The 27,815-nt window shown below is 32.5% G+C and overlaps 3 protein-coding genes across 4 annotated transcripts; 2 read left to right on the forward strand and 1 right to left on the reverse strand.

The window, feature by feature from the left end:
* Nucleotides 1–8,152: 8,152 nt before the first annotated feature.
* Nucleotides 8,153–10,076, forward strand: LOC129916080 (eukaryotic translation initiation factor 2D). Its single transcript, XM_055995859.1, has one exon. It carries the CDS (start codon nucleotides 8,253–8,255, stop codon nucleotides 9,975–9,977), a length of 1,725 nt encoding a protein of 574 aa, XP_055851834.1. The 5' UTR covers nucleotides 8,153–8,252; the 3' UTR covers nucleotides 9,978–10,076.
* A 2,516-nt stretch (nucleotides 10,077–12,592) lies between these two features.
* LOC129914415 (26S proteasome non-ATPase regulatory subunit 1) lies at nucleotides 12,593–20,181 on the forward strand. Its single transcript, XM_055993662.1, has 4 exons — nucleotides 12,593–12,717; nucleotides 12,793–12,870; nucleotides 12,959–13,923; nucleotides 17,898–20,181. The coding sequence occupies exons 3-4, from the start codon at nucleotides 12,969–12,971 to the stop codon at nucleotides 20,030–20,032; spliced, it is 3,090 nt and encodes a 1,029-aa protein (XP_055849637.1). The 5' UTR covers nucleotides 12,593–12,717; nucleotides 12,793–12,870; nucleotides 12,959–12,968; the 3' UTR covers nucleotides 20,033–20,181.
* A 1,190-nt stretch (nucleotides 20,182–21,371) lies between these two features.
* LOC129916282 (histone RNA hairpin-binding protein) lies at nucleotides 21,372–27,734 on the reverse strand. 2 transcript variants are annotated; one of them, XM_055996135.1, is made up of 5 exons: nucleotides 27,568–27,734; nucleotides 27,263–27,392; nucleotides 22,242–22,377; nucleotides 21,852–22,182; nucleotides 21,372–21,786 (listed from the first exon to the last, which is right to left on the reverse strand). In XM_055996135.1, the coding sequence occupies exons 2-5, from the start codon at nucleotides 27,389–27,391 to the stop codon at nucleotides 21,612–21,614; spliced, it is 771 nt and encodes a 256-aa protein (XP_055852110.1). In that variant the 5' UTR covers nucleotide 27,392; nucleotides 27,568–27,734; the 3' UTR covers nucleotides 21,372–21,611. The 2 variants fall into 2 exon arrangements, with proteins under 2 accessions (XP_055852110.1, XP_055852111.1); XM_055996136.1 differs by having other exon boundaries at nucleotides 27,263–27,374; nucleotides 27,568–27,718.
* Nucleotides 27,735–27,815: the final 81 nt, after the last annotated feature.

Here is a 27,815-nt window from a genome sequence, read left to right on the forward strand (position 1 = left end):
TGTAGAACACAAAATTTTCTACAACTTGCACATCCAATATCCACCAAACTAAGAATTTTCAAAAAAAAGTTACAATTTCCGTTTTTCTTTATTTTCAGTTTCTTACCTGTTTACAGCGCTATAACTTCCTAATTTTTAATTTTTAGCCAAAAATCCTTTTGTAGGGAATTCATTTGCATAACTTTATTATTTTGATAAGAACCAGGTAATAGTAAGTGTTTTTATTTAATAAAAGTCGTATTTCTTAATAACCTAGTTTAATATCTCATGCGCTTATAAAGCGGTGGGCTATGAGTGGACGAAGGTAAAAGAATTGCGTTATGAGGGGAAGGGGTAGCAGGTGGGGAAATATAGAAGTAATAGGTGGAGTTGAAGATGGTGAATTATGAGAAAAGTTGGCTTCGTTGAATTTTTCTTCAAATTGATCGATGATATCTGATCTTCTTCGTCGACATCTTCATAAAAAATTCAAGTGGACGATTTTGACAGGATTGTCCACAGCAAAAATTACAGAATGTGGAACATTTAAGTCCCTCTTTCCTGCATCTGCCAGCTCCCATGCATCTAGGCACATAGGTATTTGCATGACACAGCTTTCATCAATTTTTGGGGAGCAGGATCTTGCACAGTTTTAATGGGTTGCAATACGTGGCATCCTCTCGTCCAGCCCCATTCCAGAGGTTTTTCTCAATACCCATCCACGCCATGATCTGGTGATAAGTCCGGAGGAAATGAAAGTGTGCTGGATCTGTTGTACGCGGTAGTTTGCACAAATTAAGTTAGTTGAACTGCTCATAAATTTGAAATATCGAAGAGAGCTTAGAGATATGACTACTGTCCTTTCCATATAAAGCCAACAAGATATGTTCTTCCGCCTCCGATACTTTCTGATCTCTGGCATTTGGGTCCTTAGCTTCTCTGCAGCTTCAAGAGCAGAGGGGTTTTTGAAACATTTTGCAAAATTTGTTTTTTTCCGAAAACAAAGATGTTTGAGGTGGTGTCACATTCACTTATGGCATGAATGAGACGTTCTCCATAGAATTGAATGTGAAAAATGGAGAATTCATCAGATAAATTGATCCTCCCAGGTTTTCGAAGGTACATACACGTTCTCTGCCCTAGGTATAGTAAGTCGATGTCTTCCTCAAAAATCTTTGAAGCTCTATGGTACCTGCTTTAGATACTAATTCTGGCGCAACTGGAAGAAAGCATCCTTACGTTCGAGTTGAATCAGGGGTGGTTGTGGTTGCATGATAGTAGAAACTTAAAGTAGCTGCGCCTCGTGGTGATTTGATGAAAAGCCAAGGGATGTAATCATATAAATGAGAAGCTCAGGACCTTCCTATACATATACACTTATTCTTGTTTGAAGGGGGAAAGGAAGGATCGGGGACGAGCAGCAGCTTTAACAGCATGGGATAAGGCCAAACATTTCTTTTTCCATTTATCCAAAGGGCCACTCTTATTCTTCAGTATTACAGTTTCAAAAAATAGAGGATGGGTAAGGGTACTCATCTGTATTGTAAACTTTAGACCGAATGACTTCCAAAACTGTGCCTGCGGCTGCTTTGACTACTCTCAACCTTTTAACCTTCTCCATACTTCTTAGGCAAACAGGATTTGACTGTTTTATTATCCATTTTATAATCACCCGTATTGTGATTTACAACTGTCAATCGATTGTTGATAAATACTGTAATTTTGGGTTTTTAAACCAAAATTATAGGAAAACTGGTCAACTGGAATTTTGTAATTAGATTTCTTTATAACGACTAGGACCATTCTCTGCTTTCAAAACTTTTTTTAATTAAGTAATAAGATATTAAAATTAAATTTGTATCAACTTCCGATTGATAGTTGTATATTAGGGTGGTCCTTATTTTACTCTTTTTCGAAAATTGAGTGCGACGCCCCCTAGATTGGTTCCAAATCAGGAAAAAAAATACCCTATTTTTTTCAAATTTTTATCTCTGACCCTTCCTGGCCCTATTTTGATAAGAAGTTACTATAGCAAGGGCGATATTCTGTGTCCAGTGTTGGGTAAATGGCGGATTTTTGATATAAACTTCTTAATTAAATATGGTCAGGAAGGGTTAGGAATACAAATTTGAAAAAATTAGGGCTTTTTTTTCCTGATTTGGAACCACTCTAGGGGACGTCCCCAATTTTTTGTTCCTAAGGACCACCCTGTTGTATATAGCAATAAAGCTGAACCTCCTTCGTACTTGTCAACTCATCAACTCATATACCTATGAAACTTCATAAAACTGAAAAAAATGCAGAATTGGTTTTTGCAGTATGATTAAGGGGGCGGAGGGGGCGTGGCTATGAATTTTTTTTTCAATCTACCATTAGAACCTGATTAAATATAGAATAAGAACCACCCGACTTTTTGTGGGATTCAAATCCTTCATTTAATTGATAATTAAAAAATTTTCTAAAACTATCAAAAATACTTTTTTACTATTTTAGCCCTAACTCGGTTATTTGATTCACAAAATCAAAGTGGGTTACATTTTATTTTAGGTAATTAAATTGTCTATAAGATTGATTATGAAGACTTTTGCGTAAAAGTCAATTGTTAAAGAGTTATAGCACTGTTAAGTGACAAGAAACTGAAAATATTGCAAAATCCGAAATTTTACATGTTTTTGGAAGCTTCATAACTTCGTTGTTTTTGGATGTATAAAAATACTACCAAGGTCATTTTCGTAGGAAATTATGTTTTCTACAAGTCTACCAACAACTTTTTTTCAATAAAATGCACCAGAAGAAAGTTATGGGCATAAAAGTGAAAAAAGTGCCAGATTTCTATGGTTTTTCGGTGATGCTGAAGGGGGCGGAGGGGGCGTGGTTGTGGAAATTTGGTTTTTCTATCTACTAACCATACCTAACAACATATCAAAAATTTAGAACTACCGGACCTTTTGTAGGGTAACCCCCTTTTTTTTAGCTTCATTTATTGGACTAATAGTGACAGTAACTAAGTTATGTTGAAAACTGGAACATTGCTGTGCAAAGAGATCAATGTAGCACTATGTGCGGTAGGAACAGTGAACAGACTATGTTCGGTCACTCGGGCGAATGTGTGATATAATTCGCCCTGAGGGAGGGATGGAAAATTCACTCAAACTTTTGTTTAGTTCTATTTTGTCTTTTGGACAGACAATTGACTCACTTGGGGGATCACGATTGAGTTAATTTCTGTTGTTCAAATTCGTGTTTTAAAGAAATATATTAAATTCAAGTTTATGTAGCTGCAAGCAAATGCATCATGCCGATGTCGATGCCGATGCAATAGTGTTTTTGTTTTATCAGGCAATATAGTGATGTTAATTTATATTAGACTCATTTGTAAGCTTTATTATTTAAGAAATATTAGATGCCATAATAACTCTTTGTCATTTTTAATGAAACATTCACACATTTTTATTTTATACGATAAAACCAAAATTTCTAATAGACAGCACATAATTGAGGCATTCAGAATAATTGTGAGTGAAGTATATTTCTCTATAAGTTCGATGTTTTAAGGACTTATAATTTAATGGAGGAATATAATTTTTCTAACTCAGAAGTTTTTATTTAAAATTCACTTATCTTGGCTTTTTTAACTAATATTAGAGATACAAATTGGTTAATTTTTTCACGGAAGCATGGCAGATTTATAGGCATTATAGGTATACGGCCGAAGTTTAGGAATCGATCTTCGTGCATTCTGAAGGCTACAATTTTTGTCTGTCATAGTTCTAAAAAAAATCAAATACTGACTGATGATGTAATAATAAAGAAATGAAGAATTTTAATTTTATTTTAATGTCGAATCACATATATTTTCAATTCAAATAGATGCTAATGATATAGAGAAAATCTCTTCAAATTAGAGCAATATAGGTTGAGAACTTTTTGAGTTGGCGTGCAGGCAAATGTTAAAAATGATGTTCGAGAAAAAAAAAGATGGAGTTTGAATTTTAAATTCATTCTTATAGATTTAACTTATAAGACCAATTCGATATAAGCAACAAAACCTAGTGTTACTATTATTACTTATTATTACTAAAAAATAAAATGCACGAAGAATACTCTAAGAGCTCAAGTTGCTTAATTTTTTAAAACTTTTTATACAAATTTGATAAACTTATAAGAAAAAAAAAAAAAAAAATTAAAAAAGAAACAATATTCATTTTTCAAAATCTTAAATCACATTGAGCTCCAAAATAAGTATGCAATTTAATTTCTTTTTGGTATTAATGGACATTTTTAAGGAAAAAAATTTCAATATCGTTAGAACCGTTTTTTAAAAAACTAATTTTTTTATAAATAATTTTTTGAAAAAAAGTTAAGAAACTAAATTGGTATATATATCATTTTGTAGCAATTATAAATCAACACTTAAAATCAAAATTTCAATGTCCCGTTTTCTAAAATTTTATTTTTCAAAAAAAAAAGTTACAATTATTTTTTAAATAAAAATATTATTTTTTTCAAAAATTTAATTTTGTATTTACATATATTAAAATAATATGTAAATGCTTTGTCACAAAAAGAATCGTTGAAATCGAATAAGTAGTTTGAAAGAAAACTTGATTAAAACAAAAGCAAAAACGGTTCTATGGTTCCGGTTAATTATAATGATTTTCGAAATTACAAAGATTTTTATATTATATTTATTTTATTACTTATTTTAATTGTAATAATTTTCGAAAAAAAAAATGTTCATTAAAAGATAGACCTTCTCTATATACAGTAAAACCTGCTAATTGGGACACTCTATAATCGGACCACCTCCTATTCGGACCGCACTTAATGCTTTCCCTGCTATTTTTCATACAAATTTCCCTCTACAATCGGGACAACTGCTAATCGGACCATGGACCACCTTTATAACATTCTTTGCTTATTGTTTTACCTGTTTAATTGGACCAAAAGTCAAAAATATGAAACATGTGTGTTCAATGTTCTTATACATATGCATCCCATTTTTTTTTCTTGGCCAATTTTGCAAAGTTACATTTGTTATAGGCGGGGATTACTCAAAATGTTTAATTTTATTTTTCGTTTCTTGGCAAAGGAAACAATTTGACAGTGCAATAGAGTTTTTGAAGTTGATTGTTTTGTGAAATTGATTTGAAAAAGAATGTTAAAGTTAAAGTTAAAAGCTTTTTGAAAATTGTTGGTGCCTATATTTGTTGTCATTTTTACGTGGGTTAGAAAATTTCAAAAAAAAAATGTTTAAACAATTAAAAAAAATTTTTTTTTGTATTTTTTTTCTCTTGAAAAGTTTAAGAGAAAAAAATTTTATTTTTTGAATTTTTTTTTTTAATTTTTTTTCTTTTTTTGAATTTTATTTTTTGTTTTAAATTTAAGCTTTTTCTGGAGCAAAAATGTGGAAAAAGCTAGGAAAAACAATTTTTTTTCTCATTAAAAAATGAGAAAAAAAAATTGAGCTTTTCAGAGCAAAAAACGTGATCCTTTAATTTTTTCAAAAATTTGATCGAGTGAAACAAAAAAACGGCTGGCTGGATTAATTTGATTTTTTGTAGGATTTTTTTGCCCATATTTAACTGTAAAAGGCACACTTAACATTAGTGGTTCCCTCAATATTTTCGATCTAGCGCTCGATTTTCCAAAAAACCACCAAAAGCCCTTTTTTTGTTGTATTCAATTCATGTGACAATAAGAAAAAAAATTTTTTTCGGAAAAGCAATGGCTAGTCGTTAAGTAAAATTCATTGAAGTTCTTGAAACCCACCTTTAACTTTCTGTGCGATCATTGGTTGCTGAGATATCGATAATCAAAGACAAAAGGATCCTTTTCCATTTGAAGACCGATATCTCGGCGAGAAGTGGACGTATCGAGGTTTTCAAAAAACCAAATTAAAGCTAAATGAAGAAAGTATCCGATCCTTATAGTGGTTAAGCTAAAAAACGCTCGTAGACCAAAAAAAAACTAAAAAAAATTTGAAAATTTTTTTGTTGCTGGTTTTTCTGCGATCACTCAAAAACCGCAGAGGTTAAAAAATTTTAAAGTTCTATACCAAAAACTAGACACTTGGACATACAATTTCCTTCTTTATCGATTTCTTGTACTACCATTTCTTTCGAAGTTACGGCCTGTTGAAAATTGCCCAAAAATTTGGAATTTTTTTTTTGATCCCTTAATTTTTTCCAGTAGTGTATGAATGAGAGAAAATTTTTTCTAAATGGACCGGTCCGATTAAAAAGGAACCTCTATAAGTGGACCACCTCCTAATCGGACCACTTTTCTTCGGTCCCAAGGGTGGTCCAATTAAACAGGTTTTACATACAAGGTCTTCTTATTATGAAAATCGTAGGAGTCGTTTTTGAGAAAATTAAATTAATTAAACAGACAGACTGACTTTCTAAATCTACTTTATTTATTATTATTTTATTATCTCAACAAATATAGTACGTATTTTGGAAGTAAAAATGTGTTTAAAAGAAAGTCTCAATAAACTTTGAATTTAATTGATTGATAAAAGCTTTTTGAAGTCATAATTGCTTGAAAATTTTTTGTTTTCAATTTGTGTATATGTACAAAGTACATTCATGGACCTACATAAATATATTTGGAAATCGAGTGAAAAGAGTGCGTTAAGATAAAACCATTGGCCCTTATCTCAAGTAGCACAAAAGTCTAAAATACACCAAAATATTTGGTGTATTTTTGCACTTTCGTGATATACATTTTTAATATAAAAAATACACCATTTGCTCGTATATTATAAACTCCGGTGGTTAAAAAAAATATACCGATTTTTGGTGTATAAATGGCGCTAGTGGTATATTAAATGATCTGGTTTTTGGTGAAAATTATCCCTTTGAAATTGAAAAATACACAATAAATCTATGGATAAAATACACCATTTAAATTATTCAGAATTAAAATTTGAGCAAAAGTTTATTTTTTACCTCAAACAGTTTGATGAGTTCTAATTCACACCATTTCTTATGAAATAAATGAAAATGAATTTTTATTCATAATATTGCCATAAGAAACTAATGGTTAAATATGAATTTATTTGCCAAATTTTAAAACGAAACACTTTCTGTCTACTAATTTAAGATACTACACCCTCTAAAAATTGAGCGCCTCAAAAGTGTCAGTGAATTAATAATTATTTTTTCGATTTTAAAGATCAGTTTTTCAAAAATTATAATTTTTCTGTTGTTTTTACATTTTTTTAGAAGAGTTCTTTTATAATATAATATACCGAATCGAAAAAAACAAGAATGCGGGATAATTAGGTCGATAAATATACTATTATAAGAAAAATAATAATTAATCCCTGTCTTCTTTTTTTAAATGGCGGCCATTGAAAAATATGTCGTCTCCCACTTTTGCATTCTGGTGAATTTTATGTCCACAGGGTGTACTTCCTACACCAAAGAGAGTGTACAAAATATACCGTTTTGGTTGATTTCAGAATCGAATAATTTTATGCACCATTAATATTATAAAAACAACTGAATTTAAGTGTATTTTTTGCACTGAATCTTAAAAAAAAAATGTTTAAATTTTTTTACAGAAAAGACAGTGGTATAATTTTTATGCCAATAATTTTGAGAAATACACCATATTTTTTCAATTTCCTCAATTTTACACCAAAATTAATGAATTTACACCAATTTATACACCATTGTGCAACTTGAGTAGTAGTAGACCCGAATCAAACTAAACTCTATTAAAAAAATATCAATAGCAATATACAACATAATGTACATATTGTAACACAGTTTTTTTTTCTTTCTTTTAATCAAACATTGTTGAGTACTCCACAGAAATTTTATTAACGAGTTTCTATCGCTATAAGAAATAACGTTCAAAAACTTTGAAAAAAAAAACTGTTGCGTACAAGAAGTGTATTCTCTTAGAACTTTCTGGTGCGGTTTTAATAACCATTAGTGTTTATTAAAGCCTATAAATTAGCCCAATTCACACATGGCCTTAAATACAATTTACCCAAGTATTTACAGTACAATGTACTGTATATCTCATTTAAAATTATAACGTCCCCGAAATCTCTACCGGAAACGGAACTTAATTTCACATTTTCTGATATAATTCAGCATTATTCGGACTAAATTACTCCGAGAACGCTGAATTGGTTTTTGACAGTTGTCAAAACGTCAAAATGACATCTGTCACTTTTGTGCCTGTAAACTACTGAAGTTTCCTTCTAGCAACTTGCTTGTGTTGTCCTTTTTACGAATTTCTCTAGCAAATTACAAATGTTTTTAAAACCTTACAAACTAAAGAGCAATGCTCCACTTAAAGGCTCCGACAGCAAGCGTCTCCGACTTCGCATCCAACAAGCATTTCCCGATATAACCAATGAGCAAATTCAACAACTCATTCCAAACAAATCGGCCGTCACTATGTTGAAGATTACCACCCACTCTGACTTCCACACTTTAGTTTATTGTGTTGACAAACTACCAATGTTCTTCGAAGCTGAAGGTGGTGTATTAGTACCTACATTGTACACAATGTGGATAGTCCCCGATCTTCTGCCATACTTTAAAACACACGCCGGTGTCCTGCCAAAACTCTCAAATGGAGCTGATCTCATGTTGCCCGGTGTTGTTCATCAAGGTGTTGGCATGAATATGTATGGACGTTATAAGAAAGGTCAACTTATTGCAATTAATTTGACAACAAATGACTCCGCTGTAGGAGTTGGAGTGTTGACAAGGTCCAGTGATGATTTGTACATGTGTGGTGGTCATGGATCGGCGGTTAAGATGTTGCATATATTTGGAGACAAGCTTTGGGGGCATGAACCTTCTTTGGTATCACAAATTCCTGATAAAGCTCCAGCCAAGTTAACAGAAGATGATTTTCCAGCTCTTGGAACTGAACCTGTAGCCAAGACGAAGGTAAGTCCTGAATTACCTATTCCTAAAGTAGATCAGTTGAATGCAAATGAAGACAAAGAGAATCAGAATCAAGACACAGAGTTGTCTGAGAATAATTTGTCAGAAGATCTGGAAAATCTGGAAATCCAACCAGAACCTGAACCGGATGCAGTGTCAATTGCTGACACAATCCTCCGGAATGCTTTCTTAACTGCTCTCAAACATCATGGAAAAGAAATAAACCTACCCCTTCTTACAAGTAACTTTTATCGTCTTCATGTTGTCCCAGAAGCCAAGACTCAAATCGATCTAAAGAAGACAAAATACAAAAAGCTTTCAAATTTCCTAAACGAAATGATTAATGAAGGCTTCATTGTGGTTCGGGAAGAAACCAAAGGAATCGATAAAATCATATCAATTGACTATGATCATCCCGAGCTTGTTAACTTTATTGCAGATGCTAAATCTCCTGGTGAAGATAAGGAAAATGGTCAACAGCCATTGTATCATTCTGAAATGACCGAACTCTATCTGGTCACAGATGCGGTAGTAGCTTTCTTTACAAAAATGAACTTTAAAAGAGGTGAGGGTATTTCAAGTGTTCAAGTAAAGAGAGTTCTTCGGGAATATGTAAGTAAGAATAATCTTCCAGTAGCTGATCCAGTCAAGAAGTCAATCAAACTTGATGAATGTCTTCAGCAAATATGTGGTCGAGCTGAAGCTCCTCTAGATACTGTCTATAATATAATCATTAGTAAAATGAAACATACTTATGAAATGAGAAGCACAAAAGATGTTCCCAAGAATAAACCATTAATTCAAATGTCTTTGGCTACAAGATCGGGAAATAAGAAAGTCACTTTAGTCAGTAATATTGAATGCTATGGGATTATTTTACCAGAGTTTATTAAACTTTGTAAACAAGGAGCTGCTGCATCAACAACGATAGTTAAAGTACCAAATCAGAATCGTGAAATGTTGCAAGTTCAAGGAAATCAAGTGCGATTTATATTCAATTTGCTAACGGAAACGTATAAGATACCGGCGAAAAATATTCTTGGACTGGATTTGGCGAAGCCAGTTAAAAAGAAGAAGTAGTTTGTTTGTAGAAATATGTATTTTTTTTTTTATAAATTTAATTTAAATGTTGATGATTTTTATGAGCATGAATAAATATGGTTAAAATTTCAAGTTGAATTATATGAAAAATTTATTAAAGATCAAGGAATATATGTCTACATTTACCAAGGTAATTTTTGATTTTTTTTTTTTTTCTAGTAAAGCAAGGTTCTCCAGTAGAAAAATGTAATAAAGATCAGCTATGATCGAACTCTTGATATCGATATTCAAATTTAGGAAGAAGAACGATGCTTGTCTAAGTTCTCTAGCGACTTTGACATTCAGGCCAATCGTAAGTTTCAGGTCGACAGCTCTTTTCTCACTTTAATTTTGGTGGTGAACAAAAAACTCGCTATACCTTCTAAAATTCCGGGGGAACAAAAATATATCGTGAAACTCACGATAGGGCTAATTCTGTTTTTCAGTAAGCTTTTTGTTGAGATTTTGAATTTCTTGGTTCTAAAAACAACAACATGAACTTGAAGATCTGAAGGATTGATCGATTCATCTACACACATCAAAATCCTACACTGTTTTTTTTTTCCCAATATATGAATAGTTTAACTGTATCTCGAATTCAACTTATGCTACACCAGAAGAAGGGGTTTTATATTTGGTTAAGAGAAGGATGTATCTGGTTGTGCCTAAGATTTGAAAATGGTACCCCAGAAGTTAAAGGTAATTACCAAGTGTTAAAAAAAATATATTGTTTGTCTGTAAAGTCGGTTTACGGACGATAATTTTACGTGATAACGTCATAAGGTAATCATTTTTTTTTTCAACTGACTTATTTGGCTCGAAACTTATAGATCACACAATCGAAATTCAGATGTAAAAAAAATACAACATTCGACTGTCTGGGTTTTCGAACCTTGGACCACTGCTCTGGTGCAAAACACAACTCATCAATAATGTATCACTCTTATCTGCTGACTCTATATACGTATTGGTGTCGTAAGTTCAACTTGGCTTCATATGACTTGGCTTTTAAGATGACTGGAAGCCTAACGTCAGCACCATGTGATTAGAGATGGTATCCAGTCGTATATGTTATTTAAATATGATTTTTGTTATTCTCTGAATATTATAACCGGCACTTACTATAGTGATTTTTAATTTCAAATAACAAAATGCTGCGTTTGTGATATTTAGAGAAGCATAATCTATATTTGTTACCTTTGTATTTTAAAACACATTTCTTATTTTTATCGATGATTTGTGTATTTTGGGCTTATGTGAAATGAATTATTTTCCATTGTTGAGATCATTTTGGAAAACGGATTCAACGACTACTCGAACCTAGGTATTGGATATCCTGGATGATCGACGAGGAGAATTTTATTTTACACCGATACCCAGTCGATATTCCACCGCTGCTGCTTAACCAAACCAACCCAAATCAACCAACCCCACAAATGGACATCCAGGTCTAAATACCCCCAAGGACAACTTAGTAAGCACCATTGTTAAATATAAAAGATATAGGGTAATTATTTCATATTCCGAAAGTAAGGATATGGTTCACAAAAGTGAAATGGTAGCGTTTAAAAAAAATATGTTCCACATACGCCATAGTGACCCTTTCAGTTTCAAGCGTAGTACGCTTCTGCAGCGAAACGAAAAATGTTCTTAGCCTTAAATTAACACAAACGAAACCATAAAATAAATACGTTTAAAGTTAAATTAAACAAAATTTGAAAAAAAGCTAACAAAACTGTTTCCATTGAAAAGTTTTTTTTTTTTTGTACGAGATTTTTCGTTTCGCTTTAGCAGCTTTCAGCTTATTTTATAATCAGACATTGCATAAAATTTCAACACAAGCGACTTGTATTTCTCTGAAAGAGAGGGGCTTTGGAGGCTAATACAACCCAAGTCGAATTGAACCTACTTTCAATCATGATAAGACTTTAAAGAACTAAAAACTATAAAATAATTTAATTGACTTATTGGAAATGATTAGATCAAAAAGCGTAGAGCGCATTTTTGTTGCTTGTACTTTTATAAAGCGCTCGACGCTTTCTGATTTAATCATTTCTAATATAAGTCAATTAAATTATTTCATAGTTTTTAGTGCGTATTTTTAGTTTTTTTTTTAAATATATATTTTTTGTTTTAAAACCAATTTGTGCACTATTTTAATAAATCAAGTGCACTGTTCTTACATTAATTACCTAATTCATAAAATGTCAAGGATGGAATTCATAGTTAAAGCTTTACTACATACACCACTTTTTGAAAAAAGTACAAAAGTGAAAATATTTGCAATTGTTTTGTGAAAAAGAGAATACAAATTGTTTTTTTAGACCATAAAATAAGCTTTCTGCATCATTTGTTTTAATATTCCAGCCCGAAAAACTATACAAAAATGAGTTTAAAAATTTTCACTTTTGTACTTTTTCACTTTTTAAGCCAATGTAGTTAAGCCTTTACTCAAAAGTTGAGACTTTTTCCTCAAGTTTAAGCTGACCACTTGTAGTTAAAACTTTACTTTGTACAATTTCTGCCTAAAGTTAAAAGTTAAACTAGAACGTATATGCTTTAACCCATTTTCCAAACACTTCCTTTCGAGTTTCAATCGAGTCTCGAAATATGGCCGCCTATCCAAATGTCACAAAAGAAAAATGAAAAAATGGTGATTTGCACAAAATTTTTTTAACAAAAAAAGTCGATTCTTCATCACCGTGACCATTCCGGCAAAAATTATTACAAAAATATAAAGGTAAAAAAAAAGTAAATAAAATACAAAAAATTAAACAATTATTAATCTTCTAAATACCGTGCTAATAAATTTTAGATAAACTTGCAAACTTAATCTACAAATTTAACTTTGAAATAAATTTGATTTCTTTGTGAACCCGAAATTATAAGAAAGGTGAGTGCCATTTTGTAATCCTCCTTTTTTTTTGTTCTTTTGAGCCAAGTATTTTAACTTGTATTTTACATATATATTTTTTTGGTAGACCACAAAAAATGAGTCTCACATCTGCAGCTGGGATTATATCCCTTCTGGACGAACAAATGCCTGATTTGAAGGTTTTTGCTTTAAAAAAACTCGACAATATTGTCGATGAATTTTGGCCAGAAATTTCCGAGTCAATTGAAAAGATCGAAATGCTTCATGAAGATCGTGCATTTCCCGAAAACAAATTGGCTGGCATTGTTGCATCCAAAGTCTTTTATCATTTGGGTTCATTTGAAGATGCTCTAACTTATGCTCTCGGAGCTGGTGACTTATTCGATGTAAATGCCCGAAATGAGTACACTGAAACTATCATAGCCAAATGCATTGATTTCTATATCGCCCAAAGAGTGGCATTCATTGAAAATCCCAAAGAAGCCAAGCCCGTTGATAGTCGTCTTGAAGGAATTGTCAATCGCATGATTCAACGTTGCTTAGATGACGGACAATTCCGTCAGGCATTAGGAATCGCTCTCGAAACACGTCGCATGGACATTTTTGAAGCTTCCATCATGAAGTCTGATGACGTGGCTGGAATGTTGGCATACGCTTACAATGTGACCATGTCTTTAATTCAAAATCGTGGTTTCCGCAATGAAGTTTTGCGTTGTTTAGTTGGATTGTACAGCGATTTGGGTGTTCCAGATTACGTTAACATGTGTCAATGTTTGATTTTCCTTGAAGACCCTCTTGCAGTTGCAGAAGTGTTGGATAAATTAACTCGCACTTCAGTTGAGAGCAATAACTTGATGGCTTATCAAATTGCTTTCGATTTGTATGAATCTGCTACTCAAGAGTTTTTGGGAAAAGTACTTCAAGCTTTGAAGGAAACTGCTCCAATTCCAGCTGCTTTGCCAAGTACATTTAAGCCACAAGGTACTTCTAGTGAGGACTCAAAAACTGATGAAGAAAAGGCAAAGTCTGCTGAAGAGGCACCAGCTAAGCCAACAGTAGAGGATAGTGAAGGTAAGCTTGAATTTAGATTTGTTTTATCATTAATTTTATTTTACATTTCATATTATTTTTTTGTATTTGTTAAGACGATTTAAGAAAAATATCAAATGTACTAGTACCATTCAAATTGTAATGTGGATGCTTAAAATTTCAACATTTCATGGAACTGAAGTTGTTGGGAGGCCGGTGATCGGTGATATGAGTCGAGAAAAGCGTCAAAAGCAAATAACATTGTTTTTATGCGAGCTGATAGCGCTTATGCTTTGACTCAGTATTTGAGCTCTTATTAGAAAAAAATGCGTTTGTTTTTATCGTTCTCCTCTCATCAACTCTCGAGTACTCTAGCCTAACTTGTCTTTTTAATGGCGACAATCCAATTGGATTGGTGCTAAAAAGAACTTTATATTTATTTCCAACCTTTTTTATGTTCCTCCATTTTAGCAAATGAATCGGTGATTGTTAAAACAACATAAGTGACAAATTTTTTGAAACCACTTTTATAACTGTTTTGCATTGCTTATGGGTAGAGCTAGCGTTGAGAGCAAAACCAACATGATTTGATATTTGGATCATATAAAATTTCGAGGCTAAAATACGCATTTAGTGCTAAAACAACATATCTCTTCTGCCAATTTTGAAATTGAGTGCTAAAACACCTTAAGTACTTCATATTAATTTGTTTTTTTTTTACATTCAACGCTGGAAAAACGAAGTAAGTAAACTGTTGTTTCTTACAGTTTTTCGATGATTTAGTGTCAGTCAGTTGTTCGCGGTCACTCGAATGGAATTGCATCTTTCAAAATGTTCTTGTTAATAAATTAAATTGGGTTTGGTACCAAATGAAAAAAGTTATATCTTAGGAAAAAGTTTTACTATGAATTTTTCTCTGCATTTGGATTAAGAATGTAAGATATTGCAATATTAGTATTGGTAATGCATCTTGCAATGTGTGAAGGACATATTGAATTTAATTTTTATTTTGTATATAAAATATGATGCTCTGTTATTTTTCCTGAGCCATTAACTTCGACTTTTTGTTCTAGAGTTTTCAAGCTATTAATACCAGCAAAGAATTGAAAATGCAAACTAAAAAAAATTCTTAAATCTTGTCTTAAAGGCTTCTAGTTTGGGTTCTATTGGTTTGATATTCAAAATCAAGGTCTTTAAACTCAGGGAAAATTACAAACCATCATATTTTTCACTTCAAATAAACATTAAAATTAAATGATCCAATCAATAAAAAGTGTTAAATGCAAAATACTATTTTAAAGTACCTACGTCACAAGGATAAAACTTTTGCACAATATTAGTAAGACTTAACTACGTCAAAAAATAACAAATTCATTGCTGGCCGTGGAACGTCCACTTTCACCTTTTTGTTTAATGTTCTTGTTTTTTAATGTATGTATTAATAAAATTGCTGAATTATGATGGTCTTTTATTCATTTCCATTAAATTTGCTAATACTTTGGATGTAAAATAAGTTTCAAAACAACATTATTTCCAAGTAATTAAGTGGTTTTGACTCCCAACAAAACGTTGGGTGTTAAAACAACATATACAAAATATTTATTTTTTGTTAAATCTTCTTTGATAAAGATATTTTTTAAAAACTTTTAGTTAGTTTTAACTTCCAACAAGACCTCTAAACCGAATTTAAAGCTAAAATTGTCAATGCGGCCGCGTCGTCAAAAATACAGAGTTTTTTGTCTCTCCTGAAAAAAAAAAAAAAATGTTACTTATATTGTTTTAACAATCACCGATTCAAATTTTATAGGAGAGTATTAAAACCTCATCGTTTTGAAGACTTTTGTATGAGTTTCCATTTTCTAACTATTAACTTTAAGGAGATTCCCAGTTTAAGGAACGGTAGATATCAGGTTGATGGCATTCAAATCTAATTTTCCGAAAATTTGGAGTTACACACTTTTCTGGTTTCACCGACGATATGACCCAACAGAAATCTTGTAGCCTATTTGCTTCCAAATAAAAAATTATCTCTTATACGATTTGAAATTCGAAATGATATGATTTGCGGACCTATCATTCATGCTTTAGTCGAAACAGGAATCAAAATGTTTCAAAAATTGAAGTCTGGTACCTATTAGGAAAATATTTAAGTAAACATAATAAGTTCTGTTCCCATCAGCTCATAACTAGTTAATTTAACTGACACTCGTATTGCGTATATCAATATTAATTTATAGTTAATAAATACTGAAATTTTGGGTTTTATATCACAACAAAAACATTACTGTTAAAAAAAGAGCCAAGTTCTTCTATGTTGAAATTATGCTGGCACAAAAAGTACTGAGATGTAGAAGTGTACCAAGTTAAAAGTTATTTCAAAAATTGCCAAGTAAACAATCAAAATTTTATTGATACGAATTTGAACCCAAACCAGCATAATTTCAACATAGGAGAACTTGGATCTTTTTTTAACAGTTATGATCTCACTACTTTTTGCAAGGTATGGCTGTAGAATTGAAAATCTCTGCATTTGATGAAAATTCAGTAAAAATGAGCGGTTGCCATGTCCTCTGACTTAAATTCTCAGATTAAAAATTTTTTCGTTTGTATAAACTACCATTCTACTAAATTTCAAGATTCTACGATAATCAGAAGTGCTCTGTAATATTTGATGAAAATTCAACGGAAACGCCCCCTGAATTGAAAATCTCAAATTTTCGATTTTTTCCTTTGTATACACCACAAGTCCTATCACCGTATAAAATTTCAAGTTTCTACGATAGCGGGAAGCCGGGAAGTTCTCCATAATTTTGATGATCTGTGAGTCAGTTACGGTTTTTGCGATTTTTGAAGCCCTATATCTCAGAAAGTACTCATTGTAAGATGCTGTGAGGAGTTTGGTTTTGACCAGCTCAACAAATGTAGCGAGTTTGAAATTTCTAGCATATTTGGTGTGGAAGTTAGAGGGGGGTCGAAAATGGCCTGAGTTGTAGTGCCAAAGTTGCTAGAGAACTTGATCTCAATCTCTGTTTTCCAAATTTTGGTTAATTAATAAGATAACGAAATTTATTTTTTATCAATTATCAATTGGTAGTTGTAAATCGCAATAAAGTCGAGAATTATTATTGAGTGAAGTGGATTTACAGTTGACACAAGGAATCCCAGATCTTAGGTGCATTTTTCAGATGTGAATGCGCCCAATGTGTCACATAAGTAAAGAGCGTTTTTTTTTTTTTTTTTTGTATGACTATCCGGATCCGCAGTTGGAGTTCGCATGTATTATACACGCAGCTGACGATAAGAAAAGAAGCTAAATTAAGCTGCAGATAGAATTTTGACGAAGTATATTAATTTCTTTTTTACTATGTTATGTTAGGTTCTTTTAAAGTTTTTGTTTTTGGAATGCAAATAAATAAAAAAGCCTTATTCCATTTTTTAACCCAACGTTTCGTAAGAATTCCTTACTACTTCAGTTGATGTCTGTTCTTTATTCAATCTGTTACAAATGTAAATAATAAATTTTAAGTGCATAATTTACTTCAAAAATAAATATTTTAACTTACTTACACTTGTACTAAATCATACTATTCGGGTAGCAACTTGCCACCGGAAAACAATATTCTCCAACAAAAAAGTTGAATGGAAATCAGAACAACCGTTTTCAATCCGTACGGATTCAATTTCCGTTTCCGAACGGATTCAATTTTCGTTTCCGTTTTCAAATTCGAACGAATATTACAACTGCCGTGTATGAATAACTAATCAAACCTTATATGTAGTACGTAATCGAATAATTTTAAATTATCATGTCATATCGGTTAACGTGCTAGTCGATAGTTGATAGTTAAAATCGACAATTCATGTAGCGAAATCGTCGGTTTCTATCGACTGGCTCGTTAGCCCATTCCACTTTTGTATGTATCTGAATTGTTTTTTGCTCAAGATTTGATTTAAATAATTTCATTTATAAAGTGTTACGAAAAACTTTTCAAAAGTGATTTCTTATGTCTTTTCAGGTGATGCTAAAATTGAACGCACCATCGATTCACTCAACGATTCTGAGAAGGCTCATCAAAAGAACGTTGAAAAGCTGATCTCAATTTTGTCTGGTGAAGTTACAATTGACTTGCAACTTCAATTCTTGATTCGCAGCAATCATGCTGATTTGCAAATTCTTCGTGGAACCAAGGAAGCCGTGCGTGTATCAATTTGCCATACAGCCACAGTTATAGCTAATGCATTTATGCACGCTGGTACAACTAGTGATCAATTCTTGCGAGATAATTTAGACTGGTTGGCAAGAGCCACCAATTGGGCCAAGCTAACAGCCACAGCTTCGTTGGGTGTCATTCATCGTGGTCACGAAAAAGACTCGTTGGCTTTGATGCAAAGTTATCTACCCAAGGAAGCTGGACCAAGTTCTGGATACTCTGAGGGTGGTGGTTTGTATGCCCTTGGTCTTATTCATGCCAATCATGGTGCGAATATTATTGACTATCTTCTACAACAACTTAAAGATGCACAAAATGAGAATGTTCGTCATGGAGGTTGTCTCGGTTTGGGATTGGCTGCAATGGGAACTCATCGTCAAGATTTATATGAACAATTGAAATTCAATTTGTACCAAGACGATGCAGTAACTGGAGAAGCAGCTGGTATTGCCATGGGAATGGTTATGCTTGGCTCCAAAAATGCTCAATCTATTGAGGATATGGTTTCTTATGCTCAGGAAACTCAGCACGAGAAAATCTTACGAGGATTAGCTGTTGGTATTTCTTTGACTATGTTTGCTCGCTTGGAAGAAGCCGATCCTTTGGTCACCAGCTTGTCAACTGACAAGGATCCTGTTCTCCGTCGATCTGGAATGTACACCATTGCTATGGCTTACAATGGAAGTGGCAGCAACAAGGCCATCCGCCGTTTGTTGCACGTTGCTGTTTCCGATGTCAATGACGATGTTCGTCGTGCTGCCGTTACTGCTATTGGTTTCATCTTGTTCCGCACCCCCGAGCAGTGTCCATCTGTGGTCAGTCTTTTGGCTGAATCTTATAATCCCCATGTCCGTTACGGAGCAGCTATGGCTTTGGGTATTGCTTGTGCTGGCACTGGTTTAAGGGAAGCCATCGCCCTTCTCGAACCAATGGTTAAATTCGATCCTGTTAACTTCGTCCGTCAAGGAGCCCTCATCGCTTCGGCTATGATTCTTATTCAACATACCGATCAAACTTGCCCCAAGACCAATTTCTTCCGTCAATTGTATTCGGAGGTGATTAGCAACAAACATGAAGATGTGATGGCCAAATATGGAGCTATTCTTGCCCAAGGTATCATCGATGCTGGAGGTCGCAATGCCACTTTAAGTCTTCAGTCTCGCACAGGTCATACTAATCTTCAAGCTGTCGTCGGAATGCTCGTATTCACTCAGTACTGGTATTGGTTCCCATTGGCTCATTCCCTTTGCTTGGCATTCACTCCAACTTGTGTAATTGGTTTGAATTCCGAGTTGAAAATGCCAAAGATGGAATTCCGTTCAAATGCAAAGCCGTCACTTTATGCATATCCAGCTGCTTTGGAAGAGAAGAAATCCGAAGAACGCGAAAAGGTTGCCACTGCAGTTTTGTCTATTGCCGCTCGTCAAAAGCGTCGTGAAACAGCCGACAAAAAGGAGGAAGATAATAAAATGGATGTTGATGAGGACACCACTAAAGCTACAACATCGGTAAAGAAGGAAGATGCTCCTGCTGAGAAAGAAGAAACTAAAGAAACCACTAGCGCTACTGACGACAAGAAAAAGAAGGATGAGAAAGAATCGAAGAAGAAGGAAGAAGATGCAAAGGAATCAAAAGAAAGCAAGGATAGTAAAGATGCCAAGGACAAAGAAGAGAAAAAGGAGAAAAAAGAACCCGAACCAAACTTTGAGATATTGCAAAATCCAGCTCGTGTTATGCGCCAACAACTTAAGGTACTGAGTGTTCCCGAGGGACAAACATTTACAGCTCTAAAGGATGTGACTATTGGTGGAATAATTGTAATGCAACATACCGGCAAGGCAGATCAGGAACTGGTTGAACCAGTTGCAGCTTATGGTCCTAAGAATGACGATGCCAAGGAACCTGAGCCACCAGAGCCATTCGAGTATATTGAAGATTAAATTTAAATAAAATATTGAATTGTTCTACATACTAAAGCATTGATATCCGTAGATTATTAAGCAAACTTAATCACGTATAACTAATATTTTTTTCTGTTTTGCTTTCCAAAATAAAATATCAAAATAAATATAAAAAAAACTTGTCAATTTGGAGTTTTTATTTGGTTGGAAGATATTTAAGATCATAGAGAGTAGGCTTATGGGCATGCTGGCTTAAGGTAAGACCAAGAACCTACATGATAATTTTAAGAAATGACAAACTGTGAAATGGCGTTTTGGACTGCCCAGGAGGTTTACTGTCGAAACTTCTCTAAAAAAACTTTAAAAAATTAAATACTTTTTCTGCTTCTTACTTACTTATACAACGAATAAGATGGCCACAGAGTGAGAAAGACTGGGATTCAGGAAGTGCGAAATAGTCGGAAAGACGAAAGTCAAGATACTTAACTCAAACTTAGAGGTTGAAATTGGTGTCAAATGAAAGATAACTTGAAACTGAGAATGAAAAAATAGGTTTAAATTTTATGTAGCAACCCTATTTTAAAGGAAAAAATGTCAACTTATTTTGTCAATTTTTTGTAGTTTGACGAAATTTTTTAAAAATCCTAAAAAAGCGTAAATAGTGAAAAAAATAATAAAATCATGTTAGGAATATGTGGCAACCCTATTCAAATGAAAAAAAACAACTACAAGTCTTTTTTTAATTAAATAGTTTAAGGCCCAATTTATTCACACTCCAAAAAATTTAAAGCCTCCATTTAAAACGGGAAAATTTAAAATCTTGTATGTCTAATGGAGATTGAAATTGAGCCTAAAAGGCTGTGCAAACTTTAGCTGAAATACTAATACTTATTTTCAGCCGAACCACAAAGCAAAAAACAAAAAAAAGTGACTGTCAATTATCACAAATGTAATAAGTCCATGCGAATGCTCTTTTAAAAGCACCAATGACCTTCAGTCTTGCGAACCCAGGAACTGGCATGCACACTTTTGGGAAATTTTTAAAATGGCACTGGGGCCCTCTCTGTATTTCGTTCCAAAAGTGAAAATTTCCGAAAACGACTACTTTCGGACGATTCCTTGGTACTTAGGTTCCCGATATAGTCGAACCATCACGTATTCCGTTTTTATCGGAAATTTGCTACAATTCCCGAAAAAACAATTACGGATTACGTAATGGAAAATTTCATACAAATCAATTTGGGATTTTGTTTTTCATACAAATCGTTCGTTACCCCGATCGGATTTTGTAATTGTGAGGCCGAATAACTCCTCCTCGCCAGTTTGGGCCAAATAATTTTTTTTAATCAACAGCTTTAACAAAAAAAAAAAAAAAAAATAAAATTCAAAAATATTAATATAAATTTATTTAAGTATATTAATACATAATTAACGTTGCAAATACAAAATTAATAAATTAATGAGGCATGTTATTTAAAAAGAAAACTTTAACTTCATTCAACAAACATTTCGAGAAGCTTTATAAAAAACAAAAAACATCCGCTCATATTTTATCAGTACAGTTATAACTTTTATAGTTAAGATTATGATTAATATATCAACAAACCTAATTTTAAAATTAATCAGATTCACTTTCAGAGTCCGTACTTAACTCTTCTTTTTTAATTACTTCTTTAGGAGGATCATAATAGTGAAGTTGTTTGCGCCAAATTTTAACCAATCCATCGAATGCACGTCGGCTATATTTACCAAACTTGTTGGGTGTACGAGGGTGTTCACGAGTTCTTAAATTTCTAGAAAAAAAGAAAAAATTAAATAAGTAAAATAGAGTGAAAGATTTAAAAGAGTTTCTATTTACTTTGGGACCATTTCAATATAACGATCATAAGCAACAGTATTTTTGCCATAATCGATTTGTTTCTGCCTCCTTTCCAATATGGATGGATCAGTTTCATTGGCTAGGTTCGATGACGACGAGGAACTTTGACTGCTATGTCTAGGACGTTTCTCATCAACTCTTCGACGGTAATTTTTTGGCTTGATATCTCCTCCATTATCACTTTGTACACTACTATTGGGGCTGCCCGAGCGACTTTCATTGCTTGGAGTATTCGAATGACGCCGTTTGAAGGGAGTTTTAAGTTTCTCCTCTTTGATTAATTTCTCAAACTTTTGTTCATTTACACTATCTGAAAGATGTTTCGAAAATTGTAATCATGTCTATGAAAGTAATTATAAATATTTTTACCTAAGAAATCTATGGAAATTTCACGTTCTGCTGATTGAACTTCACGTTTAATGTTACTTGTTCCAGGCTCTTCTTTGATTTCTTGTTTGATTGTTACCGATTTTCTTTCGTCACATTCATCAAGGACTTTTTTAATCTGAAAAATAATAGTTAAAACATAAACAAAAATGTATGTTAATTATGCAGTTTTCAAAATATAAAAAAAAATCTTTTCAGTAGTTTTCTTTACTTCAAAGCGCACTATTTTAATAAATTAGGAAATTTGAATGGGTTGGTAACGAAAAATTTTTTTTTCACTAAGCCACTTCTAAGAGAAGGAATAATAGCGGATGAGGGTTGCGTTGGAATCACTAATTCCAATCTAGACAGAATTACTGATTGCCCTCCCGGTTTAAAATTGTCCCATTTTGTCACCGAAGCTAGGTGTTTTTGGTCTTACTTCGCAATCGTATTGGAACTTGTATGATGTTGTCTTTTCGACGGGGTTTTAGGACCTATCCTTTGAACATGGCAAAACCAACTGAGGCGTTCGTGTTCTATTTTTAAGGGACTTGAATGAAAGCAACAAAATAATTATGGTGTTTCATAACCATGCTACACCTCAACTAAACTTGTCCGCTTATTCAAGAAGGATTGAGGAGCCCCGCTGGTTCAAAAATGCAAACAGCTGTGTATAAAAGTTCAGGAGTTGAGGAAAAGGGTCCGACACGATGAAGCGTGGGGGTGGGCAGATCGTTCATGTTGTCCAACAGCCGTTTATTTATATTAGCTTAGCCTTATTTGTCAAGTTATGCATTCTTCAAAAAAAAAAGAAATGAGATAACAATCAAACATGATATTACGATTATAGAGCTACGGAAGGACCGATTCACTTTAAACTAGGTACATAGCAGTTTTTGGGCACTGTACAGAGGGGTTTTTTTGGTCCAAAAATAACGTTACTTGTCATATACCAATTTTGGAAAATTTTTTTTTTCTCAAAAATGAGTTCTACGATTTTGATTAAAATATTCGAGTAATAGTTTAATTCGATTTTAACGGTACCTCCCACAAAAACGTTTTTTTTTTTATATCTGACTATCTCCTTCAATTTTCGAAAAAGGGACATTGATTTTTTTACGAAATTCTGGTTTTGGCTGTTGATAAGTAGTTGCTACAAAACGGCATACCAACTTTATTTTGAATTTTTTTCTTTAATTTCTTATATAAAAAAAAATTGATTTCTTTAAAAAAAGGCTCCAACGATTTTGAATTTTGTTTTTCTAAAAAATGCATCTTTATAAAACAGATTTCAACTGCATAACAAATTTTTTTAAAGCTCGATTTCATTTAAAAAGAGTTTTTTTTCTCATTTGAAGAACGATTTTTTTATTTTTGTACCAAAAAGTTTTGAGTTCTAAAAGCAAGTTCGTGTCTTCATGTTTTTTTATGTTTTGTTGTTGTATTTTTTTTTTGTAGTATTATTAAGACCCTGATCAAAACCAAGCTTAAAATTATATGGGGACATAGGAGGGAAATGATAAGTGCAGTGCGGTATCGCAGTGTTGTTTGAAGTGACGATATAAAGTACGTATAATAAAAGGAAAAGAACAGTGAGTAGTATAGTGTATAGCTAGTCATCTTTTTAGAATAATGGAAGGATTGCCATCGGGATCGGGACTATAATTTATTGTTCCCTGCCGCTTTTGTTTTCTTTAGGGAAAGGAGGCATTTTAATTAGTCAGCCAGAAGAAGTCTGAATCAAAACTTAGTAATCTCGGTCCTTCTGTACGAGAAGAAGCATGTACATTCTCAAGACTGCATGAAAACCTGTTGCGATGGTGTGAAAAAACGATTTTACAAGTGATGTTCGCTTGAACAGGTAACATTCGAAAATCAGCGGTTAAAATGAGATGACACAAAGAGCAAAAGGGCACCGGCGCACTAATCCGACAAATATTCCAAACTAGATTCGAAAGACAAGTTAATCAACATAATGTGTACAATGAGAGGCTATTAAGGGAAGGATAACTGAAAAGTATGTTATTTAATTTTCAATCGGAGGTAAGTTCTTTTTCTGAGTTTCTTCCGAACGAATACTTCGATAAGAGTAACAGGGTGAATATCAAAAAGCTACAAAACAATTTAACCCCTTACCACATGATTTTTTTTTTGCGTGAAAAAAATATATATGGTAGATTATGTTAAATAAAAATACACGTGTTTCAGGATTTTTCAATTTTTTGATTAAAAGTCGGAAAATTTTGGGTTTTCCGGTTTGGATCATATTTGGCACATTGAGCAGAAAACGAACAAAAAAAAATTAAATTAAATAAATTATACGTAAAAACTACGCGCTGGAACTGTATGACTTTCAATAAAATAGATTAAAAGGCCTTTTAATCTATTTTAAATTAAATTTATAACATTCCGCACGTAAACGTAAAAAAAACGGGTATAGATAATAAGAAAAAAAGAGAATTTGTTCCCTTGTTGCATGATGGCTCATATATGGACCAACAGGAGAGCAACATTTCTGCACGGTGGCTCATATATGATCCATTCACTAAATGCCACTTTCAAATGACTAAAACTTGATAAATGTAAGAAAAAATATATTAGCAATAATAATCACATTATATCCTTTATTGGCATATTTTTTTAAAAGTTCTTACTCATTGTTTTATATTTTTTATTCAATTTTAAATTTTTCAAATATGCTCCGTCCTGCCTATCACCAGTTCGGCCACTTTAGCGGATAATTATGCTCGCCCAAATCATTATAGATGGCGTTTTATAATGATATAATTCGAATATAAACAAAACTAGATTTTTTTTTTAAACTTTAAAGTATTAATGGTTTTTATGGTTTTTTACTGTGCGGTAAAGGGTTAAAAACAAACGTGAAACATCTCCGTTTTGCCAAAGATACATTGATCAACTAATCAACTATGCATGCTTTAATTTTGCGTCTCCAAGTTAGAATTAATGATACTTAAATTTACTTACTTTCTAATGCGTGATTAGAAAAAAAAAAAAAAGTTCTGGAGTCGAACTACGGCATACGTACGTTAACGTATTGACGCTTTATGTCTCTATCATTTTCTTCTGATTAAACAGAGTCAAAACGTTAAAGAACGTATGCCGCAGTTCGACCCGTGGTTAAAAGAGAGCTAAGTAGAAAGGCAGATGAAAGACCTCCCAGACGAGTGTGTCAAACAGGAAGTAACCAAACTTATATACCTAAGTTTGTTACTTTGCGGGAAGTGCGGAAGTGAATGCAAAATTAACTAAAAATCTTTTAATGAGGAAAAATATGATACTGATTCATGATGATTGGTTACTAGAGTGACCGCAAGAAATCGATTTTCGAAATTTGGTCGGGGGAACCCCATAAAATGTTCCGCCTTTGCAGATTTTTATATAGCCAAAATTTCAGCTCGATTTGATAAGTCTAAATGGCGCCGACACTCGCTCAAAGTATCAAAAATCTCTGTTTTTTCACTGTTTTTCGCAGTAAATTAGCTCTAGCTTCCAAACAGAGGGGGTTATTTTCACTTTTTGTACATATATTAAATTAAAGGTAGTGTTGTTACACATAACTCTGATGCTAAATTTTAGTTTTACTAAAAAAAACAAAATATTGTCATCAATTTAAATTTTCAGTACTTACCTCAAAAAGAGCTGAAAAGCAGACTCGATTTAAAATGAAACTTTTTTTTTAACTGTTTTAACAAAAAAATGAAACATTTAACAGATTTCTAAAAAAAAAAAACAAAATACTTAATATCGTCTTATGCCTACTTTTCATGAATTACCTTTCACACGAGTCGAAAAGCTTCGCCGCACGGAAAAAATCGACTCGTGAAAAGTCCCCATTACATTTCTAATACATAACTAATGAAGTAATTACTAAAAAAAAATGTGTCAAGAGATTTACTTAAAGTAGTTTTGGAAGCATCAGGATACAATTTTCGGCACTCACTGACTGTTGAAGTACATATTGTTTTTGTTCATCTTTAGTTAAAAGGTTATTAAAATTGGTTATTAATTTGACTCCTCTTTCTGCCATGTCATTTACGACTTTAAGTGATTGCACTTTTTTAAAGCCTTCTTTAAAATGCGGGTTTCCGGGCAAAAGATTTGGAGGTGCATTGAGAAAACTTGTGTCTATTTTCAATCGGCTGAAAACACTTAAAATTGTTAAAACTTCTTTTAATATCAAAACAAAAACGCAACAGAATTAATACTCACATTTTATTTTAAGTTAATTTATTTTACATACAAAGTAAAATTAGCAAAAAGCGCGAGTTTATTTTAATAAAATTATTGAACTACCAACGAAACGACTCGTGAAGCTTAAACTTCATAAAAAAACAACAAATATGTATTTCACAACTGCATTTTATTTTTTTTTTTTTTCTATAAAAAAAAACAGCAGGTTCAACCCTCAATGGGTGCCCTTTTTTTCAGTCAATTTTACTCTGTGTCTCTATTGTTGATAAAATTATTATATATTATTATTGTTGATAAAATTATTATATATTATTATATATTATACGAGAAGCATTTCGATTAGATACCTTTCTATAACATAGAAAGTTTCATTTTAAATCGAGTTTGCACTTCAGCTCTTTTTGAGGTAGGTACTGAAAATTTAAATTGATGACAATATTTTTTTTTTATTAGTAAAACTAAACAAGTTTAGCATCGGAGTTATGTGTAACAACACTACTTTTAATTTAATATATAAAAAGTGAAAATAACCCCCTCTGTTTGGAAGCTAGAGCTAATTTTCTGCGAAAAACAGTGAAAAAACAGAGATTTTTGATACTTTGAGCGAGTGTCGGCACCATTTAGACTTATCCAATCGAGCTGAAATTTTGGCTATCTAAAAATCTGCAAAGGCGGAACATTTTATGGGGTTCCCCCGAAAAAAATTCGACAACAAATTTTTTTCCTAGGGAGTTGCGTTTACTCTATTGGTTACACATTATCTTATAAAATAAATAAAATAATTTGCTTTAAATAAATAAACATACCTTTTCCATTTCATCTATGCCATATTCATTAACAATAACTTCTTCAGCCCAGGAATATCTATTGGGATTTCCAGAATCCTTTCGAGGCGAATCATTATCGACCGACATAAAGCTGTCGTTAAAAACCATTCTATAAAATAAAGTATATACAAATAAATATATTTAAGTTTTCCAAAAAATTAACTACTTACAATCGAAAAGAAAAATCATTTACAAATACATTTTTCGAGGACAAAAAAAAAAAGAAAACCAAAATGTGTTACTACAAATCACTTTTTTTAATGCAAAAATTACTTTTTTCTTACCTTCTTTAATTAATGTTTATATTATATTAGTATTCTTTTTAAATAGTTGTTTTTATTTAAATTGCATTAATTTAATAGGAAAAATAACTTTTCTGTAAAATTAACGCAATTTTTTGATAGTTTAATGTAGATGTAGTTTCTATTGGCTTTCGCTTTTCTGTTGAATTTCGCGCGTTTTTTCACAAATGTTTGACGTTCTGCGTTTTGATGTTTCGTTTTGACCAGCTGTTTGTTATCATTTTTTGTGA

Source organism: Episyrphus balteatus, chromosome 3 (genome assembly GCF_945859705.1).
Source record: "Episyrphus balteatus chromosome 3, idEpiBalt1.1, whole genome shotgun sequence".
Classification (NCBI taxonomy): Eukaryota; Metazoa; Arthropoda; class Insecta; order Diptera; family Syrphidae; genus Episyrphus; species Episyrphus balteatus.

Excerpts from the sequence above, each read along its gene's own strand:
- LOC129916080 (XM_055995859.1), top strand. The coding sequence starts at position 8,253 with ATGTTTTTAAAACCTTACAAACTAAAGAGCAATGCTCCACTTAAAGGC.
- LOC129914415 (XM_055993662.1), top strand. The coding sequence starts at position 12,969 with ATGAGTCTCACATCTGCAGCTGGGATTATATCCCTTCTGGACGAACAA. Across the intron at positions 13,924-17,897 it reads AACAGTAGAGGATAGTGAAG|GTGATGCTAAAATTGAACGC; the intron begins GTAAGCTTGAAT and ends ATGTCTTTTCAG.
- LOC129916282 (XM_055996135.1), bottom strand. The coding sequence starts at position 27,391 with ATGGTTTTTAACGACAGCTTTATGTCGGTCGATAATGATTCGCCTCGA. Across the intron at positions 22,378-27,262 it reads GCATAGATGAAATGGAAAAG|ATTAAAAAAGTCCTTGATGA; the intron begins GTATGTTTATTT and ends ATTATTTTTCAG. Across the intron at positions 22,183-22,241 it reads AATTTCCATAGATTTCTTAG|ATAGTGTAAATGAACAAAAG; the intron begins GTAAAAATATTT and ends AACATCTTTCAG.